The 22,382-nt window shown below is 38.6% G+C and overlaps 1 protein-coding gene across 1 annotated transcript in view; it reads left to right on the plus strand.

Moving 5' to 3' along the window:
* The window catches only part of CEP112 (centrosomal protein 112), a gene marked incomplete at its 5' end in the record, with an annotated part of 392,261 nt that overhangs the window by 21,337 nt on the left and 348,542 nt on the right, over positions 1-22,382 (plus strand). The window contains one exon of the mRNA XM_080924200.1: positions 20,888-20,978. Within this exon, the coding sequence (XP_080780326.1) occupies positions 20,888-20,978 (91 nt within the window). The remainder of the gene's footprint in view (positions 1-20,887; positions 20,979-22,382) is intronic.

Here is a 22,382-nt window from a genome sequence, read left to right on the forward strand (position 1 = left end):
TGAAGCACTTGCTGTGTCATCATGAAGAGCTGAGTTTTGATCCCAGCACCTGTTCAGAGAAAGTCAGGTTTAGTAGAGAGCGTTGTAATGTACACATCAGGATGCTGTGACGGGGAAAAGGCAGGGGACACAGATGGATCCCAGGGCATTAGCTGGCCAGCCAGTCTAGTCAATGGTCAGCTCAAGGTCATTGAGAGAAAATAAAGTGGAGAGCAGCAGAGGAAGGGACTGATGTCAGTTCTCCATTGACACATGTGTGCACCTGCTGACATGTAAATCCACACACCACACCAGACCACCTACAAATACTTTTTCTCATCTTAACAGCTGCATTTTCATCTTCATAGAGGAGGTCCTTACACCATTTGATGTTGCCTTAACTGACCTTGTTTGGTTAGATAGTGTAAGGAACAGAACTTATTGGCTTACAATTCTGAGAGGCTGATAAGTGTCAAGTCAAGATGCTGGCACCCTGCAAGAGCTACTTTTCTGTGTCATCCATGGTAGAACGTAAGAATGGGGAAGGGGAGAGTAAGAGGGAGAGGGGGGGAGGGGAGAGGAGGAGAGGACAGAGAGGACATAAACTTGCTGTTTTCTATCAAATCTATTCCTATAATAGGGACAAACCAACTCATGTCATAAGAGCCTCATAGCCTAATTATTCAGCTACATTAACTGTTAACATTATCTCAGAGACAAAATTTAGCATGAATTTAGGAGAGGGAAAGCATTAAACTATCTGTTGAATAATAATTGTGGAATGCAGTTTTGTTAGCGGTGTCTGTTGTGTCTGTTTCTGTTTTGTATTTGAGATTGTCCCCCCAAGATCATGGGAATGGTTATTTGTGATATTTTCTAGAAGCTTTTTTGGTTTTGCTTTTCTATTTAGATATGTGATATGATTGGACTTGATTTATATGCATGAGGGGTCATAGCTAATTCCCTGAGTTGTCACCAGCATTTCTATTGATCTAGCATTTTGTTTTTCAAGTTATTCTTTCCTCATTGCTGTGCTCAATGCTGTCTTTTGGAAATCAAGGAACTTTACTTGTGTGGCTTGTTTCTCACCTGTAGGTTTTTCTCTGTCTTTGTGTTAATGCTGTAGTGCTTCAAGTGCTTGGAATTGAACCCAGGTCCTACTACCTACTGGAAAAGTGCTTCACGGTTGGTAAGCTATAGCTCTATCTGCTGCAATGGGCAAGACTTGTGGTGTGTGTTCACGCACGCACGTGCACGTGTGTATCCGTCCATGGGTCCATGTTGATATTTTTCCCTCAATTTATAGGATCTAGAATCACCTTGGAAACAAAATAAAATTGCCATAGTACTTCAAGTAGTGTAGCTTTAGAACAGTTCTAGGGATTTTATTACTGCCATTGTAGCTTTTCTTTTTCTTCAAGATTACCTGTATTCTTAGTCACTGCTCTTTTGCTGTGAAAATACACTATAATCAAGGCAGCTCTTATAAGAGAAAACAGTTGGGAATTTAGTCCATGACCATTATGGTTGGGAGCATGGCATCCATAGTAGTAGCTGAGAGCTACATCCTCTCTACAGGCAGAGAGAAAGATGGAGGCAGAGGGAGAGGGAAGAGATGGACAGCTTAGGCTTGGGCGTGGCATGGGCTTTTGAAACCTCAAAGCTCACCCCCCACCCCTGGTGACATATTTCCTCTAACAAGGCCTCACCTCCTAATCCTGATCCTTTCAAATAGTGCCATCCCCTGGTGACTAAGCATTCAAATATATGGTTTATGGGGGCTATTCTTATTCAAAGTAGCACACTCAGGCAATTTCTGTTTGCACATCCATATAAATTAGTTCACTTTCTATTTTCTATACGTACCTCCATTGAGAGTTTTGATTAGAAATGCTTTAAATATAAACAGTTTGGAAAGATTTGCTGTTTTTTTATAGTACAGAATTTTACCAGGAGTACTAGGTAAGTAATGGTATTCATTTTTATGGATATGTAGTAATTTATGTAATATATCTTGTTGTGGTTGTAATTTGTGTTCCCTAATAGACATTAGGGAATTGGTAGCATCTTTTGTGTATGTATTGAACAATGTGTCTTCTTAGAGACATACCTTTCTACACACCCACGATACAGTGATGAAAGACATGTAGAAAGCCTCAGCAGACATTTCTTACAAGCAGCCTTGGTCCACAAAGGAGTCACTGGAATCTAACAGTTCCAAAACCTAGATGGCCAAATGCTAGATCTCTCATCACATTCCAAGACCTGGGAACAATTCTCCATGCCACGTGCCTCTTCTCACTGGGCTGTGTTACTCTAAGGCTCCCGGAGTTATCCTTCTTTCTTAGTTGAATAATTTTTGTAGTTTGTCTTTTCCAGAAGCTTTTTTTCCTTTTGTGTCTGGTGTCCGAAGATATCTGTGCATTCCTTTTGGGTTCACACCGTTGAAGCCACATCTAATCTCTCTTTGAGATATGTCATTTTCAACTTTTGAGTCTTGGTTGAGAACACTTGAGAGAAAACCTCAGTGAGCTCTTGAGAGCTTGTGTGCCCGTAGATCTGTATGTGAAGCGAGTGCTTGTATCACCTGATGGCCACTTTCCACCTTCTCAGTGTCACCACAGGGTTTACCATGGCAAGTTTGCCTTTCTATCAGGGTAGTGTCAAACCTTGCTTGAATGTCAGGTCTTAATTTGAGGTCTTTTGTTGGTACGAGAAACTGAGAATAAAAAAATGATTGTTTTAAAGGCTACAAGCCCTGTGTTAGGAATTTTTTAGCGTGTGCTTGTGGGAAATTGAAACCTTTTTCTTTCCACATTTTCTGATTCAGCTAAAGTAAGTTAGTTGCATTTTAGTATTTACCTGGAATTATCTTTAGTCTAGTATTATACAAACTCATTAAAGATACCTTTTGTTTTCCATATTAAGGTGATTTTGGCAAACTTTCTGTCTTCAAACCATGAGGATTGACCTTTTATTCTAAGCTGAATACTATTTCTTCCATGTCCTCCCAGGCTTCTTCATGTTAGTACTTAGATTCTTTCCACCTCTGCCAGGTTCCTATCCTATCACTGGACTGGCTGCTTTAGGTTTTAGTCATTTAGCTGCTTCTAAGAACTAGTTTCTGTCTTATTGGTATATACCTCTGTGATGACTCATCTTAAGAATTTAAAGGACAATGATTTTATTGCTTTGTCTATGTGTTGACTGACTGGACTGAGTGGGACTTTCTCTCTTTGATTTGGCCTGCACTGATCTAGGGACAGAGCTGCAGTGTTAAAAATAGCTCACTCCTTCACTTGGTGGTGGGATGGTTGGGTGGTTGGCAGTCTGTCTTAGCTCTGAATGTGATCACTTTGCCATGCAGTGTCAGAGTTTTTCCTTTTCATGTCACTTTTCCATATGGCCTTTCCATGTGGTAGTCTCTTCTCTCCAGTAGGGCATTCGGACATCTCACATGGATATGCACCATTTTACTAGGTAAAAGTCAACGCTCCAGGGCCACCTTAAGGCTTTGTCCTAGCACTACTGGACTTTCAGTTCAGTGTGTGTGTGTGTGTGTGTGTTTAAAGAAAATGAATCACAAACCCAACCCGGATACAGTGTGGAGAGGCTATTACAAGGACACAAAATTCAAGAAGTGTGAAGTACTGCATCTTGAGAAATTAATCATTACATGGCCATCGCAGATAAGAAGGACATAACAATTTAGTTACTAAGCCAGCAGAAACTTGGTTTAAAATTATGGTTTTGAGGCTATGATATATTTGTTTATGTGTACTGGTGTGTGCACAGTGTGCCTGTGAGTGGAGTGGAATAGTTAATAACAAATGTCTGTGTGTGTGTTTTTGAGTTTTCATTGTCTAATTGAATCTGGAGGTCTGGAGCTCACCAATTCAGCTGGACTGGCTGGCTGGTCAGAGGACTAAGGGTAGCTGCTTTTACCTTCATCTCTTAGTTCTAGAGTTACAAATGTGCCCCTCTGCTGGGGATCTGAATTGAGACCCATAGTCTTGCACATTGGGCTGGTTCTCCAGCTGCATTTATTGCAATCTTTTTTTGCAAAACATTTCACATGTCTTTATAATTTTCTTTTTAGAATGTCATGTATGAGTACTGAAAGTAAATTATTTCTGCCTCCCTTTTCCACAGCTTCGCCCATGTTGTCCTTCCGATTCATGGCCTCTTAATTATTATTGTTTTATGCATATGCACACTTATGCACGTGCACACACATATGCACAAATTTCTGAGTCTGGGGTGTGTGTGTGTGTGTGTGTGTGTGTGTGTGTGTGTGAGTTTGTATGTATGGTTAGGACTGACCACTTGGGATTAGATAACCTGTGAAAGACCCTATCCTGGAGAAGACTACTTCTCCTCTCCCAGAAGCCACTGTCTATAGCTCTTCATGCAGGGTTGGGGGCTGTGAGATTCCTCCTGTGACTGGCAAGGTTATGGATCCAGAGGAGAACCGATTGCTGCATTTAAATACTTACCCTTATACCCATGGGTATGGAGTATAAGAACATAAGGAATGCATAGAAGGTTGGGTATACATTCTCACCCCCCAGCAAAGAAGTTTTTTTTTTCTCCAGTACACAAATCCTCCAGAAACACAGAGACTGTCAGACAGTGCAGGTCCTAACCTCAATGTGCACATCTGCAACACAGCCTCAGACAATGCTGGGAGCATCATGGAAGAGCCAAAGTACTGGATGTCTGCTCTGAGCTAGTGTCTTCTGTATACTGCAGAGAAGCCACATGGCACCACAGCCATAACCACTGCAATCTTTTCTCAAGAGCAAGACCTCCACCCGAGCTTTGGTTTCTTGTTGAGACTGAATGGCTTTTCTCTTCTCAGCAGTCAGAGTTTACTGTTTTTGGTTATCTCTGGAACCAGAACCAGACAGGCCTCCAGCTTCCATCCTGTTCATCCCAGGCAAAGGTGTCATCCGAAGCAATCATTCCTTTATTTTTCTCTCTGTTTCTGTCTGTCTCTGTCTCTTTATCTCTGTGTGTCTGTCTGTCTGTCTCTCAGCAGTGTTTCTTTCCTAGTTATCATCATCTGTCAACTTGATACAGTGATACAACCTGGGAATTATTTGAAGGAGTTTCAGTGGAGTTATCACTTTGATCAGATTGGCCTTTAAGCATATCTGACACATTTTCTTGATTGCAAATTGAGGGACCAGCTTTCTGGTTAGTACCATCCCCAGGTGGATATTTCGGACTGTATTAGAGGCCATGGAGCAAGTCAGTAAGCAGTGGTGATTTTCATAGTTGATGCCTTAGTCCTTGTCTTCAAGTTTCTGCCTTGAGTTTCTCCCTTGATTCCCTCAAAGCTGGACTGTGACCTGAAAGTGTGAGATAAAATAAAGATTTCTCCCCATGTTATTTTTGGTTATAGTGTTTATCACAGCAACAGAAAGCAAACTAGAACAAGTTCATTCTAAGCTAAACCTGTAGCCCAGGCTGGCCTTAAATTCACGGTGATTTTCTTGCTTTAGCCTTTGGAACTCGGAATGACAGGCATATCCACCATGCCCAGGTCTCTGTGTAATCTAGAATGGTATTGCATTACTGTATTTAAAGCTTGTGTCAGCTTCTCTCTCACTTCCTCCTTTGGACCTCATCCAGAATCAGAGCTGCACTGTTTGAATCACTGTGGCTCTGTCCTAGATTTTGAAACCAAAAGTTTTATGCCTCAAGCTTTGCTTGCTTTTCTCCAGATTGCTTTCATTATATATGATCTTTTTGGTTCTATGTGAATTTTAGGATTATTTTTTATTTTTCTATGAAAAAAGCCATCAAAAATTTTGATGTGTATTGCTTTGAATAGTATAAATCTTTTACTGACACCAATATTTCAAACCCATGAAATGTATAGCTTTTTTGTGTCTTTCATTAGTGTTATATAGTTCTGGCACACATCTATTTGGTCACATTGATTTCCAGATATTGTTTTCTATTTTGATAATATTATGAATAAGTTCACCTCTTTCCTTTTCTCTCTTAATTCTCTCTTTTCAGACAGGGTCTTACTGTTGCACATGTAGTCCACATTATTCTTTTGCTAGTTGCATGGCTCAGGCTGGCCTTGAACTTGTATTGCTCCTGCCCTTTTTGCCTCCTGCATGATACAGAATCTACAGGTTGTGTATTGTCAGGAAGTTTCATTTTATTTATGTTATCCAATATGCAAATGACTGATGGCAGTATTCTCTGGAAAACTTTCTCTCTCATTCCTGATAAACTAGTCGTGACATCTCCTTTCTTCCTGATCCAGTTGAGCCTGTCTACCTCAGTGTTTGTAGCTAAGTTTCACTTCGTTGATCTTCTCAGATTAACACTTGATGTTGTTCGTTTTTCTATAATTCTTATTTTTTTAATCTCTGCTCTAGTCTTAATATTTTCTATTTGTAGGATTTAGGCTCAGTTTTTTTTCCTCTAATTTTTGAAGGTATAAATTTAGGTTGTTGACTTGATATTTTTTGTTTTAGACATGTATAGCTCTAACTTTTCTTTGTAACACTACTCTCACTTTACCATTTTTTACTGGATATTCATTGTATTTACATTTCAAATGTTATCCTCTTTCCCCCTTCCAATCCTCCCTCCTGCTCTTTCTGCTTCCACAAAGGTGCTCCCACTCCCAACCACCCTCTCCACCTCAGCACGTTGGTATTCCCCTGCTTTGGGAAAACGTGCCTTCACTGGACCAAAGGCCTCTTCTCCCACTGATGCCAGACACTGTTATCCTCTGCTACATATGCAACTGGAGCCATGGGTCTTTTCATGTGTGCTCAATGGTTGGTGATTTAGTCTCTGGGAGCTGTGGAGGGTTTAGCTAGTTGATAATGTTGTTCTTCCCATGGAGTTGCAAACCCTTTCAGCTCCTTTAGACCCTTCTCTACCTCCTTTATTGGGGTCCCTGTGTTCAGTCCAATGGTTAGCTGCAAGCATCCTCAACTGTATCTGTATGACTCAGGCAGAGCCTCTGTGGGGGCATCTATATCAGACTCCTGCCAGTAAGCACTTCTTGGCATCAGCAATAGTGTGGGGGTTTAGCAGCTGCATATGGAATGGATCTCCAGATGAGACAGTCTCTGGATGATCTTTTCTTCAATCCTTGCTCCTCTATTTGTCCCTGTATTACCTCCTGTGAGTGTTTTGTTCTGCCTTCTAAGAAGCACTGAGGCATCCACATTCTGGACTTTCTTCTTTTTGAGCTCCATAATGTCTGTTAATTGTTTCTTGTGTATTCTGAGCTTTTTGGGCTAGTATCTGCTCATCAGTGAGTGCATACCATGTGTGTTCATTTCTGGCTGGGTTACCTCACTTAGGATGATAGCTTCTAGTTCTATCCATTTGCCTAGGAATTTCATGAAGATGTTTTTAGTAGCCAAGTAGGATTCCATTGTGTAAATGTACCACAGTTTCTGTATCCATTCATCTTTTGATGGTCATCTGGGTTCTTTCCAGCTTTTGGCTATTATAAATAAGGCTGCTATGAACATTGTAAAGCATGTGTCTTTGTTATATGTTGGATCGTCTTTTGGGTATATGCTTAAGAGTAATATAGCTGAGTCCTCAGGTAGGACTATGTCCAATTTTCTGAGGATCCACCAGACTGATTTCCAGAGTGGTTGTACCAGCTTACAACCCCACAAACAATGGAGGAGTGTTCCTCTTCACATCCTCACCAGCATCTGCTGTCACCGGAGTTTTTTATCTTAGTCATTCTGTTTGGTGTAAGGTAGAATATCAGGGTTGTTTTGATTTGCATTTCCCTGATGACTAAGAGATGTTGAGCATTTCTTTAGGTGCTTCTCAGCAATTCAGTATTCCTCAGTTGAAAATTTTTCTTTAGCTCTGTAACCCATTTTAATAAGATTATTTGATTCTCTAGAGTCTAACTTCTTGAGTTCTTTGTATATATTGGATACTAGCCCTCTATTATATGTAGTATTGGCAAAGATGTTTTCCCAATCTGTTGGTTGCTGTTTTGTCCTCTTGACAGTGTCTTTTGCCTTACAGAAGCTTTGTAATTTCATGAGATCCCATTTGTTGATTCTCTATCTTAGGGCATAAATCACTGGTGTTCTGTTCAGGAATTTTTTTCCTGTGCCTATGTGTTCTAAGCTCTCCCCCACTTTCTCTTCTGTTAGTTTCAGTGTACCTTGTTTTATGTGAAGGACTTTGATCCACTTGGACTTGAGCTTTGAACAAGGAGGTAAAAATAGATCGATTTCATTTTTCTTTTTCTTTTTTTCTGATAAAAATTAAATGTATATTAATTAATGTAAGAGAAATTGTTCAATGTGTATTATAAAGTCCTATTTTCCTCTTTTTTAATTTTAATTAAACATTTTTAAGAAACAGATAAATGTACAGATTTAAAATAATTTTTATATAAAACTATATGAATATAGCTTTTAGTCAGTACTTGATTTTTTTTAAAGGTTTGATAGTATGCATTGAAAACTTTCTAGTTACAATGAGCATAAAGTATGTATAAAAGAAAACATGACATGGAAATAGTCAAAATTTTTTTGGTGAGTAAGCACATGCTCAGAGTGTGGTACACCTAGACCTTGAATCATTAACAATTCAAAAGCTAAGAATGCAGCCTTGTGGCAATACTTGGTATTTAAAAATCATGCTTAATCTTTACATACCAAGAAGATTTGCATTTTTCTGCATGCTGACTGCCAGTTGAACCAGCACCGTTTGTTGAAGAGGCTGTCCTTTTTTTTCATTGAATGTTTTTAGCTCCTTTATCAAAGATCAAGTGTCTGTAGGTGTGTGGGTTCATTTCTGGGTCTTAAATTCTGTTCTATTGATCTACCTGCCTGTCTCTGTACCAGTACTGTGGGTTTTTATCATGATTGATCTGTAATATGGCTTGAGGTCAGGGATGGTGATTCCCCCAGAAGTTTTTTTTTTTTTTTTTTTTTTTTTTTTTTAAGTGTTGAGAATATTTTTTGATACTCTGTGGGGTTTTTTTGTTATTCTAAATAAATTTTCAAATTGCTCTTTTTAACTCTATTAAGAGTTGAAATGAGGCACAGAACAGGGCTCGGCCCCTCTGCCACCTGGACCAGCAGTTCCCAGAGATAAAGGCCTGGTGAGAAGGAGATCCAAGTAGCCAGGGGAGAGAGATCTCTGCCAAGTGTGCACAGAAAACGCGCCCCTGCCCTGCCTGATCCAGGGACCAGGGACCCAGCATTGGGACTTCTGTTCCCACCCGGCAGCGTTGGGGCACAGAACTGGGTTCGGACCATCCGCCACCTGGAGAAGCGGAGATCCAGGGACACAGACCAGGTACAAGAAAAAGGCAAGAACATATCACTGACAACAAGATGGCAAGAGGAAAGAGAAAGAGCATATACCAGGGAAACCAAGACAACCTGGCAACACCAGTACCCAGCTCTCCCATCACAGCAAACAGCGGAATGCCAAAGACTCCAGAAAAAGAAGACGCAGACCTAAAATCATACTTCAAGACGATGATAGAGATCCTAAAACAAGAACAGGAGGAAAAGCAAAAAGAATCAGAAGCTTTTAAAGAAGAAACAAGAAAAACACTCAAAGAACTCAAAGAACTAGAGGAAAACAGAACCAAAAAGATGAAGGAATGGAAGAAGGAATTTAAAACGGAAATTGACACAATAAAGAAAACACTAAAAGAGATAACCCTAGAGGTAGAACACCTAAAAAAGAAATCAGGAGTCACAGATGCAAGCATTTCCAATAGACTACAAGAGATGGAAGAGAGAATCTCGGGGGCCAAAGACAACATTGAAAACAGACAAAACAGTCAGAGAAGATGCAAAAACCAAAAAGTTCCTAACCCAAAATGTCCAGGAGATCCAGGACACAATGAGAAGACCAAACCTAAGGATAATAGGAAGAGAATAGAGAGAAGAATATCAACTAAGAGGCACAGTAAATATCTTCAACAAAATTGTAGAAGAAAACTTCCCTACCCTTAAGAATGAAATGACCACGAGCATAAAAGAAGCTTTCAGAAATCCAAATAGGTTGGACCAGAAAAGAGATACCTCCTGACACATAATAGTCAAAACACCAAGTGCCCAAAGCAAAGAAAGAATACTAAAAGCAGTAAGGGAAAAAGGTCAGGTAACATATAAAGGCAGACCAATCAGAATCACACCCGATTTCTCAACAGAGACTATGTAAGCTAGAAGAGCCTGGACAAACATCATGCACACCCTAAGAGAGCACAAGTGCCAGCCCAAGCTGCTATACCCAGCAAAACTATCAATCACCATAGATGGAGAGATGAAGATATTCCAAGACAAATCTAAATTTACACAATATCTGACCACAAACCCAGCACTACAATGAATTATAGGTAGAAAACCCAATACAATGAGGGGAACTTCATCCTAGTAAAAACAAGAAAAGTCCTAAGCAAGAAAATCAAAAGAAGAAAGAGACACAGACACAACTCAACCCACAAAAGCAATAATAGCAGGAAACAGCAACCACTATTCCTTGATATCTATTAACATAAATGGACTCAACTCCCCAATAAAGAGACATAGGCTATCAGACTGGATACATAAACAAAATCCAGCATTTTTCTGCATATAGGAAACTCATCTCAGAGACAAAGACAGACACTATCTCAGAGTAAACGGTTGGGGAAAATACTTCCAAGCAAACAGCTCCAAGAAGCAAGCTGGAGTGGCTATTCTAATATCGAATAAAGTAAATTTCCAACCAAAAGTTATCAAAAAAGATAAGGAAGGACACTTTTTACTCATTACAGGGGAAATCTGTCAGGAGGAACTCTCAATCCTTAACATATATGCTTCAAATACAAAAGCACCCACATTCATAAAAGAAACCCTACTAAAGCTCAAAAAATACATTTTACCCCACACAATAATAGTCGGAGACTTTAATATCCCACTCTCACCAATGGATAGATCATGAAAACAGAAAGTGAATAAGGACACTGTAAAACTAGCAGAGACTATGAACCAACTGGAATTAATAGATATCTACAGAACATATCATTCTAAAGTAAAAGAATACACCTTCTTCTCAGCACCCCATGGCACCTTCTCGAAAATTGACCACATAATTGGACACAGAATGAGCCATAATCGATATAAGAAGATTGAAATACTCCCATGCATCCTCTCAGATCACCATGGTCTAAGGCTTTTGTCTTTAACAATAACAAAGACAACAAAAAGCCCACATACACATGGAAACTAAACAATGCTCTGTTAAATGATAGCAGGGTCAAAGAAGAAATAAAGAAAGAAATTAAGAATTTTCTAGAATTCAATGAAAACGAAAACACAACATACCCAAACCTATGGGATGCAATGAAAGCAGTACTGAGAGGAAAACTTATAGCCCTGAGCACTTCCAAAAAGAAACTGAAGAGAGCTCACATCAGCAAGATGACAGCACAGCTAAAAGCTCTAGAACAAAAGGAAGCAGATACACCCAAGAGGAGTAGATGGAAAGAAATAATAAAACTTAGGGCAGAAATAGACCAAATAGAAACAAAAAGAATTATCGAAAGAATCAACAAAACCATGAGCTGGTTCTTTGAGAAAATCAACAAGATTGATAAACCCCTAGCCAGACTAACTAAAGGGCAAAGAGAGAGTATACAAATTAACAAAATCAGAAAGGAAAGTGGAGACATAACAAATGAAAACTGAGGAATTTCAAGAAATCATCAGATCCTACTACAAAAGCCTATACTCCACAAAGATAAAAAATCTGGAGGAAATAAATGAATTCCTAAACAGATACAAGATCTTAAAGTTAAACCATGACCAGGCAAACCATCTAAATACTCCCATAACATCTAAAGAAATAGAAGAAGTCATCAAAAGCCTCCCAACCAAAAAAAGCCCAGGTCCAGATGGGTTCAGTGCAGAATTTTATCAGACATTTATTGCAGACATAACATCAGTACTCTCCAAACTATTCCAAAAGATAGAATCAGATGGAATACTACCTAACTCATTTTTTGAGGCTACAATAACCCTCGTTCCTAAAGCACACAAAGACCCTACAAGAAAAGAGAACTTCAGACCAATCTCACTTATGAACATTGATGCAAAAGTACTCAACAAAATCCTTGCAAACCGAATCCAGGAACACATCAAAATGATCATTCACCATGGCCAAGTAGGCCTCATCCCTGGAATGCAGGGATGGTTTAATATAAGGAAATCCATCAATGTAATCCACCATATAAACAAACTCAAAGAACAAAATCACATGGTCATCTCACTAGATGCTGAGAAAGCATTTGACAAAATTCAACACCTCTTCATGTTAAAAGTCCTGGAAAGAACAGGAATCCAATGTCCATACCTAAACATAATAAAAGCAGTATAGAGCAAACCAACAGCCAACATCAAACTTAACGGTGGGAAACTTGAAGCAATCCCACTAAAATCAGGGACTTGACAAGGCTGCCCACTCTCCCCCTACCTATTTAACATACTACTGGAAGTCCTGGCTGGAGCAATTAGACAGCAAAAGGAGATCAAGGGGATACAAATCGAAAAGGAAGAAGTAAAAGCATCACTCTCTGCAGATGCCATGATAGTGTACTTAAGTTTCCCCACAAATTCCACCAGAGAACTCCTACAGCTGATAAACAAGTTCCGCAAAGTGGCTGGATACAAAATTAACTCAAACAAATCAGTAGCCTTTCTATATTCCAAGGACAAACATGTGGAGAAAGAAATTAGGGAAAAGATACCCTTCACAATAGTCACAAAAACTATGAAATACCTTGGTGTGACTCTAACTAAGCAAGTGAAGGACCTATATGACAAGAACTTCAAATCTCTAAAGAAGGAAATCGAGGAAGATCTCAGAAAATGGAAAGATCTCCCATGCTCATGGATTGGAAGGATCAACATTTTAAAAATGGCCATCCTACCAAAAGCAATCTACAGATTCAATGCAATCCCCATCAAAATTCCAATCCAGTTCTTCATTGAGTTGGAAATATCAATGTGCAATTTCATGTGGAATAACAAAAGACATAGAATAGCGAAATCCATCCTCAACAACAAGAAAACATCTGCAGGAATCACTATCCCTGACCTCAAGCTATATTACAAGGCAATTGTGCTGAAAACTGCATGGTACTGGTACAGAAATAGGCTCTTGGATCAATGGAATATAATAGATGATCCAGAAATGAATGAAAATAGACCCTTTCTTATCTCCTTGTACAAAGCTCAAGTGTAAGTGGATCAAAGATCTCCACATTAAACCAGATACACTGAAACTATTAGATGAGAAAGTAGGGGTAACCTTAGAACACATAGGCACAGATGAAAATTTTCTGGACAAAACACCAATGGCTCATGCTTTAAGGTCAAAGATTAACAAATGGGGCTTAATGAGATTGCAAAGTTTCTGTAAGGCTAAGGACGTTGTCAAGGAAACAAAATGGCAGCCAACAGAATAGGAAAAGATCTTTACCAACTCCACATCAGATACAGGACTAATATCCAAGATATACCAATAACTCAAAAACCTAAGACACCAGAGAATCAAACAACCCTTTTAAAAAATGGGGTACAGAGCTAAAGAAATTGTTCTCAATCGAGGAATATGGAATGGCTGAGAAACATCTAAGGAAGTGTTCGACATCCTTAGCTATCAGGGAAATGCAAATAAAAACAACCCTGAGATTCCACCTCACATCAGTCAGATTGGCCAAGATCCAAAACTCAGATGACAGCAGATGCTGGCGAGGATGCAGAGAAAGAGAAACACTCCTCCACTGTAGGTGGGCTTGTAAACTGATACAGCCACACTGGAAATCAGTCTGTTGATTCTTCAGAAAATTGAACATAGTACTATCTCAAGATCCAGCTATTCCACTTCTGGGCATTTACCCCAGAGACACTCCAATATACAACTAAGATACATGCACCATAATGTTCATAGCAGCTCTATTTATGTTAACCAGAAGCTGGAAAGAACCCAGATGTTTTTCAGTAGATGAATGGATACAAAAATTGTGGTACATTTACACAATGAAGTACTACTCAGCCATCAGAAACAATGACTTATTTAAATTCTTAAAAAAAATTTTTGCATCTAGAGAATATCATCCTGAGTGAGATAACCCAGTCACAAAAGAACAGACATAATATGCAGTAACTGATACTGGGATGCTAACCTCAGAGGCTCGGACTGCCCCAGAAACAACTCACAGACTGTGTGAAGTTCAAGAAAAAAAGGAATAAAAACAAAACACACACACACACACACACACACACACACACACACACACACACACACAAAACATCCTGCTCAATCCTTACACACCAAGAAAACGTTGACTAATTCCAGGTTTCATCCTGTTTTACTTGTACTTTTTGCTCATTGTAACTAGTAAGACCTTAATGCTGAGTATCAAACCTTAAAAAAGAAAAAAAAAGCCAAGCACTGACAGAAATGTATTTGTATATATTTATGCAAAAATGTGTAAAATTTTTTTCTTTTATCTTTGTTTTTTAAAATAAAGTTAAAAAAAGAAAAAAAAATATGACAAATGCAAAAAAAATCAAAAAACAAAAAAAAGAGTTGAATTGAAATTTTGATGGGCATTGAATCTGTAGATTGCTTTTGGCAAGATGACCATTTTTTACCACGTTGATCCTTCCAATTCATGAGCATGGGAGATGTTTCTTTCTTCTGAGATCTTCTTCAGTTTCCTTTTTTAGAGACTTTCAGTTCTTGTCATGCAGATCTTTTACTCTGCATATTTTATTATGCTGTAATTTTCAGTCATTTCCGTGTTTTTCTAAATTTTCTTATTTTCCTTTGATCTGTTGGTTAAAGTGTTTATTGTTTAGTTTCCCAGTTTTGCATTTAATGTGGCCATTCTATGAAGTAAATTGTGATGGTTTCTAGTTCATGTTAATTTCTTCTTTTATTGCCTTTTTTTGTGATTTCATTGTGTTGGTTTTGCAGTATGCTTGGATTGTTTTTTTTTATATTTACTACACTCAAATCATATTATTATGCAGCTTACATAAATCCTGTTGTAGTTACAGTGGGCTGCAGCAGTCCATTTATCCACAGATTCCGTCACAGCGAGCTGTAGTATGAGAGTATTAGGTAGACTATTCCAGGGATAAAGCATTTATATTTTTAACATTGTGTTTGTTTTAGGTAGTACAATAAAGCTTGTGCATTTGTTCCATCTCTACATGGATGCTTTTTGTTCAGAAGATGGTGTGTTTGATATGTTCCAGTACTTCAGTAGCTGTGTCTCTTATTGGTACAGTGCATACAGATTTAGTACTCTCCACTGCTGAAGCCTCCACTGGAAAGGTGTTGGAAGTAGCATGTTTATTTTAAACCAGTGATAAAAACTTTGATGACTACAAGAACTCTTTACTCTTCTTCCCTCTACACATCTTATTAATGTCCCCATTTTTCCCTTTTTACATTAGATATTTTTAAAATTTATGTGTTTATTCCGAGTTTGAAAATGACTTATATGCTAAAATTATATTAACGGGCTAATTTTTGTTTGCCTGTGTAATTGTCTTTACTAATGGGCTTTACACTTACATGCTTATTCATGTTGCTAATTAGTTAGCTCTCCTTTGACTTGGGGAAATCCCTGCAGCTTTTCTTTTGAATCAGGTCTAGTGACAATGCACTCCTTCAGCTTTTGACTGTGGCTGGGAAATGCTTTCATTTTTTAGAGCAAAGCTTTGCAGGGCATAAAACCATGGTAGTCCATTTTTTCTCTTTCAGTCCTTTGAATATACCATCCAGTCTCTCCTGGTTTGTCAGGATCTGTGGCAAAGTCTCCTGGAATTCTTGCGGAGGCTCTGCTGTACATTAGTTAGTTTACTATTTTTATCTCAGATCTCCTCTGTCTTTTGACAGTATGATTCATAATGTGCTGCAGTGTGACGCTCTTTCATTTGGTTTGTTTGCAGCTCTTCAAGCTACATAAATCTGGTTGTCCTTTTGTTATCGGACTCTTGCAAGCAGTCCTGCTGCTCGTTTTTGCCTTTTCTTTTTAGTGAAGTGCTGCGTGATGGTCAGATGGGCCCTTTCAGTTCCTATGCTTTCACCCCAAACTCTGAAGAAGTCAGATGTATGAAACCAGGAGAGGTATCTAACCAGCTATAGTAGCAGACATAGAATAGGATAAATGGGTTATATAAGTTATAAGCTAGTGGGGAACAAGCCCAGGCTTATGGCCTAGGCATCTTTTCATACATAAATATGCCTCCAAGTGCTATTTGGGAAGTGGGGAGTGGGTGGATAAGCCTGTATCCTTACATGAGTTATAGGATCAAATGCCAGTCCTCATGCAGAGCAACAAGTGCTCCCCACTGCTGAGCTCTCTGCACACGTCCCTCTACTTAAGTTCTTAGTTGTTATTATACTGTTTGTCTCCATTTTTTGTTTTTCTTTAAAAAAACATTTCACATCCAATTATTTAAATTCTCATTTTTTAATGTTCAGTGTTTCCAAGCCCAATGAGCATTTTGGTGATATTTATATATTTTTGACAGACATTTTTTCTTTGTCTCATTTCCTTTGCCTAGGCTAAGCAAGCTGGCCTCAAACTCATGGTAGTCTTCTTGTCAGTAGGCTGGGATTACAGGCATGAGCCAGTACACTGAATGCAGGTCATTCTTAGACTCCTGCTTCTTAAGTATTAACTTCAGGAGATTCATTTCTTCCTTTGTTTGGGCCATCGTACACAATCCTTAACTCTGAGTTGGTTTCTGAATAGGTGGAAAATAATCCTCTTTTCAGTTCCTTGGACTGTTCTTTGAACAGTGGAAGATCTTTTTAGCTGGAGACAGATTCTGGAGCCATTGCAACCTTTTCTGTGCGTGTCTTCTGACTTTTGCATAACCACCGGAGGGGTGTTTTGCTTGTTCTTTCTTGTTTTCAGGAGCTTAGAACCTCCTGTTTCCATTGGTGTTGTTGCTGTACTTTGGATCCTCAGGAACAGTAGCGTCATGGCCCAACTTTGGTTGCTTTTCTGTTTGTGTTTTTTCCTGTGTAAGTAGGTTCTAGTTGATTCCATTATAATGTCAAAAACAGATTAAACAAGTCCTTTGGAAAGCTCCTGAAAAGTTTGAAGGTCAGACTTATTCTTCTTTTCCTTCTTGTGAAACTGGAGCAGTAGAGTCCCCAAGCATCTAGAAAGTTCTGGCCCTTTCAGTGCCTATATCATCTAGTCCCTTAGGCATCCGACTGCAAGGCCAGAGTGTTAAGTAGGTGTCCCAGTTTTCTCTCTCCCTGGAGAAACTGATGTTTGGATGATTTAATTGTTAGTTGTGTGCTGAGCTGGTGCTATAACTACCTATGTGTTTTCTAGCAGTTCATAACCTGACACCATTCATTCATTCATTCATTCATTCAGGATATATTTTATTTACGTTTCAAATGTTATCCTTTCCTGGTTTTTCCCCCATAAACCAACCCCCTATCTCATCCCCCCTCTTCCTGTTTTTATTAGGGTGCTTCCCCACCCACCCATCTCTTCCTACCTCCCTGCCCTGACATTTCCCTACACTGAGGTATCAAGCCTTGGAAGGATGAAGAGCTTCTCTTCCCATTGATGCCCAACAAGGCCAGCCTCTGCTACATATGCAGCTGGTGCTACGGGTTCGTCCAAGAGCTCAGATTTTGAGCTGAGACCAAAATCCAACTTCTAAGTAGCACCTGCAAAATCAATATGGTAGTGTGCAACCTTTCTCTTTCCTCCTCACCCCAGGATGAAACTGGAGCTGGAGAACCCACAAATGTCCTCCTCTGCCTGTTTTAATGCGTGTGGTTGTACTGCCTGAAGTGCATGAGTCTCTTGTCTGGTATCTCAATGGCACACAGACCCTGAACTTTCCCATGCTACCATTCTGGTTGCATCAGTTCTTGTGGAAAGTTTCTCTTGTGGAGAACATTTAATTGATCTTCCTTTGGGTTTTAAATCCTTCTAACAAAACATTGTTTAACTTTTTATTGGTATGGGGAAAACCTACATTACATCAGTATTTGCAATAGTTTGATGAGGTTAAATATTTTAGCACTAGAAAAAGTAAAAGCAGAAATATATATTTTCTCTTGTGTTACTACTTAGTAGTAAAAAACATGTCAGGGAAGGTTACTAAGATACTAAATTTTTTCTTTCTGTTAGCTTTAGCACCCTAAAATTAATTCATCCCTTTAAATTGGGCACATGTATAAGCTTATCATGGGCTTGCTATGACTGTGCCCTATGTACCAGTTATAGGCTGTGCAAGCATCAGGGAAGGCATTTTGTATGGCAGGCAGCCTTGTTATTCACAAAGAGACTTGTAAGGTTGGCTTCCTCCTACCCATTGTCCCACTTGTACTCTAACTGCTTGTTACATCACCTCAAGTTTGACACTGTCTTTGTACATACTTAAGAGTTCAAGTTAGCTATATTCCACCTGAAGACAGCTTCATGGCATGGAATTAAACTTCTGTGCCTAGTACCTTGTTTCTTGTGCCAGCCAGATTTTAGCGATGATAGCAACCTCCTCCTTTAGTTGGCTTAGTTGCCTTGACAAGAAGCCAGTTTCTTTCATGACTCTGCTTTCCTTGGCCTTTATTGGGACATGTTTTAGGAACTTCTTACAAGCTTAGTTTTGGACATGTTTTAATTGGAGGCAGTGCTATTCAGTTTGTCATGGGATTGGAGGCAAAAAGAGTAATTTGAATGGGGGTTGTAGATTTGGTAAGCAAAGCTTTCCCTTGCTATTTGAAATATCATTAGTATATTGGTTAACCAGGAAAAGCAGATGCAACTAAAGTAGTTGAGATTACACACAAAACCCTAGGGTCATAACATGTATAGGGCAGGGAAAGAGGGGTGTGGGAGAGAGAGTTTGAAGGCTATCATTCAAGTAGAGAATGACCGAAAGTCATTTGGTAGTTGATTGACAAATAAATGATAAGCCAGGGTAGGTATCTTTTCAGAAAACTTATCGTGAAGGGAAATTACTAATGTTATTGCCAGGTACCTAGGAGCAGCTACATATGAATTAATAGTCTGCTCTTTTATGCATGTTCTTGTGCAATAAATAGTTAAATGTTTCAGGCCTCCTTTTTATTAATATTTTCTACAAGAAGCACTTTTAATATTTAACCATTGTTTCAATTTTTAACTATAGCTCTTTTTTATGATTGTTTAATCAATTCTCAAAAAAAAAAAAAAAAAAAAGAATAGGTCACTGCTTAGAGTATCAGGTTGTGTCTGCCTATAAACCAAAATTTTAAATGCTTGTACAAGCTCAGGGATGTTGACTCATGAAGTTAATCTCCAAATATTGCTTGTCCAGTTGTATCATTTTCTTTTAACTATTTGCACAGCTAGGAAGTTTTGCAGGCATATAAAAAATCGTAGTTTTCTTCAAAACAGAGCATGCAGACATTCAGCACTGCATAGTAACCAATGCACAGGATGCAGTTCTGCAGTGTCACTCACCAAACCCCACACTGCCTTTATTTAGTGTGTGTGTGTGTGTGTGTGTGTGTGTGTGTGTGTGTGTGTGTGTGCCACATGATGGAAGCTAGAGGAGAAATGTGTGGAATTGATCTGGGGCTCAGACTTAGACATGCTCTTGCAGTGGTCTGTCTTTTCTGCTGAGCTGTCCCTTCTGTTTTTTTCACGTGTTCTTATGGCTTGAGGTTTGTGAAGGAAAGAAATTCTGATATAGTCTATGGTTGAATGTTAGTGATTTAAACTCAATCTATTGAGGTCTCACAGCCTACCTTTGAGAAGCAAGTACTGAGAAACTCTAAGTGTTTTCAGCTCTAGGTGTGCTACTTTTCTGTACTCCCAGGATAATGATAACATCCAATGGATTGTTTATTTCTGCACCTTTCTATTTAATATTTCCAGAATGTATTTAAATGGGGTAACTGTAGCTGCAAAACCATGACTGGTAGAGTGTTTACAATTACTTCCATTTTCTATCCATCGCAGGCATTGCTTAGGGTGTAGGTATTAAAGCGTGCATGAGAGACTGTGGGCGAATGTGGGACATTAGAGAATAGTCTTTTTATTGGATGTTTTATAGTAGAGAGAAGCCTTTTCAGTAACAACGAGTAGAAGAATTTCTCCTTTTTAGACTTACATTAATATTTTAAAATTTGATGTGTTTGCGTGTTTTGCCTACATGCATGTCTGTGTAGCAAGTGTATTCTGGTGTTCATGGAGGCCAGAGGAAAGCAGCAGATTCCTGGGAACTGGAATTATAGGTGGTTGTAAGCTGCCACGTGGGTTCTGGGAATTGAACTTGGAATAGGAGTCTGATTGCTTAACCACTGAGCCATCTCCCTAGTTCCTAGACTTAAGGCATTTTACCTGAACTAACAGGATTTGTTTTAAAATCAACACAGTTTCTTTGTCCTGTGGATTCTAACTTAGTTTCAAATTAATTGAAACTTTAAGCAGTTAGGAAGTTTTGTCATTTTATATATTCTAAGGTTTCATCTTGAATGTAACAAAACGTGCTGATCAGAAGACAATGCTTCTTTAAGAATGTATACTTCGTTTTCTCTTAACACTGGGGAAAGGGAAAGGAAGAGAGGTTATTTAAATACATGTAGTTAGAGTCCCACAGCATTTGTTTGTAAGGAAGTATCTGACTTTTATGTGACATTTTATTTATGATTTAATATAAATGAAATAAGGTATGATAAGTACAAATCTTATTATTTATGTTTTCTTTCTGTTGAGGGAATCATAATTACTATGAACTGTCATCTCATTTATAAAGGGAGAAATTAGGCAATCCTACGTTTGGGTATTCTCTGTCCTCTGATTTTTTTCACAGTTTAACTGTTACTCTTTTGGTCTCTTTAATAGAGAACAGGACACTGGAAAGCTCCGAATGAGGTCCCATTCCGTGAGTCCAACTTATAGAGAAGACAGACAACACATTACTTCAAAGATCTGTGTAAGATTAGGTTTTACTTCTGTTTTTTCTTTGTTTTAAAAAGAATCCCACCATTTGTTAAAGTTCTAACTACTATATAAAAGTCTGAAGTTTAAAAAATGAAGAGTGAGGTTGTGTGGTGGTGGTGGTGGCAAATGTCTTAATCCCAGCACTCGGGAGGCAGTGGCAGGTGGATCTCTGTGAGTTTGAGGTCAGCCTGGTCTATGGAGAAAGTTATAGGACAGCCAGAGCTACATAGAGAAACATTATCTCAATACAAACAAGCAAACAAACAAGTGTGAAAGTTTTGGATGTCAAATCTTATGGATGTCAAAAAGAATGGTGTGATTCTACTTGTTCACCGATGCTGAACTGCGCTGGTCAGCCCATCATTTTTCTTGAGTGTCAAAGAATAACTCTGAAACATCCTGTTTTTCATTATTTAGTCTCCTTTACTCAGTACTTTAATTGAGTGATTAGATCCCCAGTGATCATAAAATTAAAAAGTGAATTAATTTACAGTGTTGGAGGAAAGACTGTTTTTTGATAAAGATAAATGATTTATATATTCAGATAAATGCCTTTTGTATCAGTGTGCTTACTGTAGCCTGATTTGAAGGAGCTGTATAAGGAGAGAAAGTATTCATATATACAGTCATTTTTACCTAGTGCTGGCTGCCTTGGGTATGTGATTTTGAGTTATAAGGAAAACCATGTGTTCAGAAAGAAGGCATACATAAGGCAAGGGACCACCAGTAAAGTCATCCCAAGTTGTTAAGGCTAGAAATAATAGGACCTTCTTACATTTTGTTGAAAAGAAACTAGGGGAAGTCAGTAGAATATGCAGAACAGTGGTTTGTTTTGCATCCCGTGTTTCAGTGTAAATGATTAGAGGTAGAGCCACTCACTCAGTGTTTAACAATGAGATATGTCAGAAGCAAAGGCATGCTCTGCCAATAGAGCCTGTCTCAGAAGAAAGCTCCAGGTCTGTAAAACAGCTGTCTTTTACGTAGCTTGACCAAAGCTTTTGGTTATTTCTCTGCCTTGCTCAGAGGCTATTTAATTGATTAGTTTTAATTTGATTGATAAATGTGTAACACTTTATGAATTATGCAGGAGGACAGTAAAGAGTCACCATAATTGCATTTTTATGATGTGAGTCCTGAGTTCATTTCTCTTTTTATACAGTGTATGAATGAGAATTAATTTAAGAAGAAAGAGCTTTTTTGACATCAACATAAAACTTTCCTGTTAACTAATTTTAAGGAGAGTAAATAATTCATCTTTTCAAGTTCTCTCCCTACTTTCAAGCTCCTGTGGTACACCACAATTACAACTTCTTGTAGAAGAACTTAAAGAGAAAAGTCTGGGTTAATTTCCAAAATATTCTTTTGATTTTTTTTTGAAATCTAGCCTCTTTGTGAA

Source organism: Micromys minutus (assembly GCF_963924665.1).
Source record: "Micromys minutus genome assembly, chromosome: 10".
Taxonomy (NCBI): Eukaryota; Metazoa; Chordata; class Mammalia; order Rodentia; family Muridae; genus Micromys; species Micromys minutus.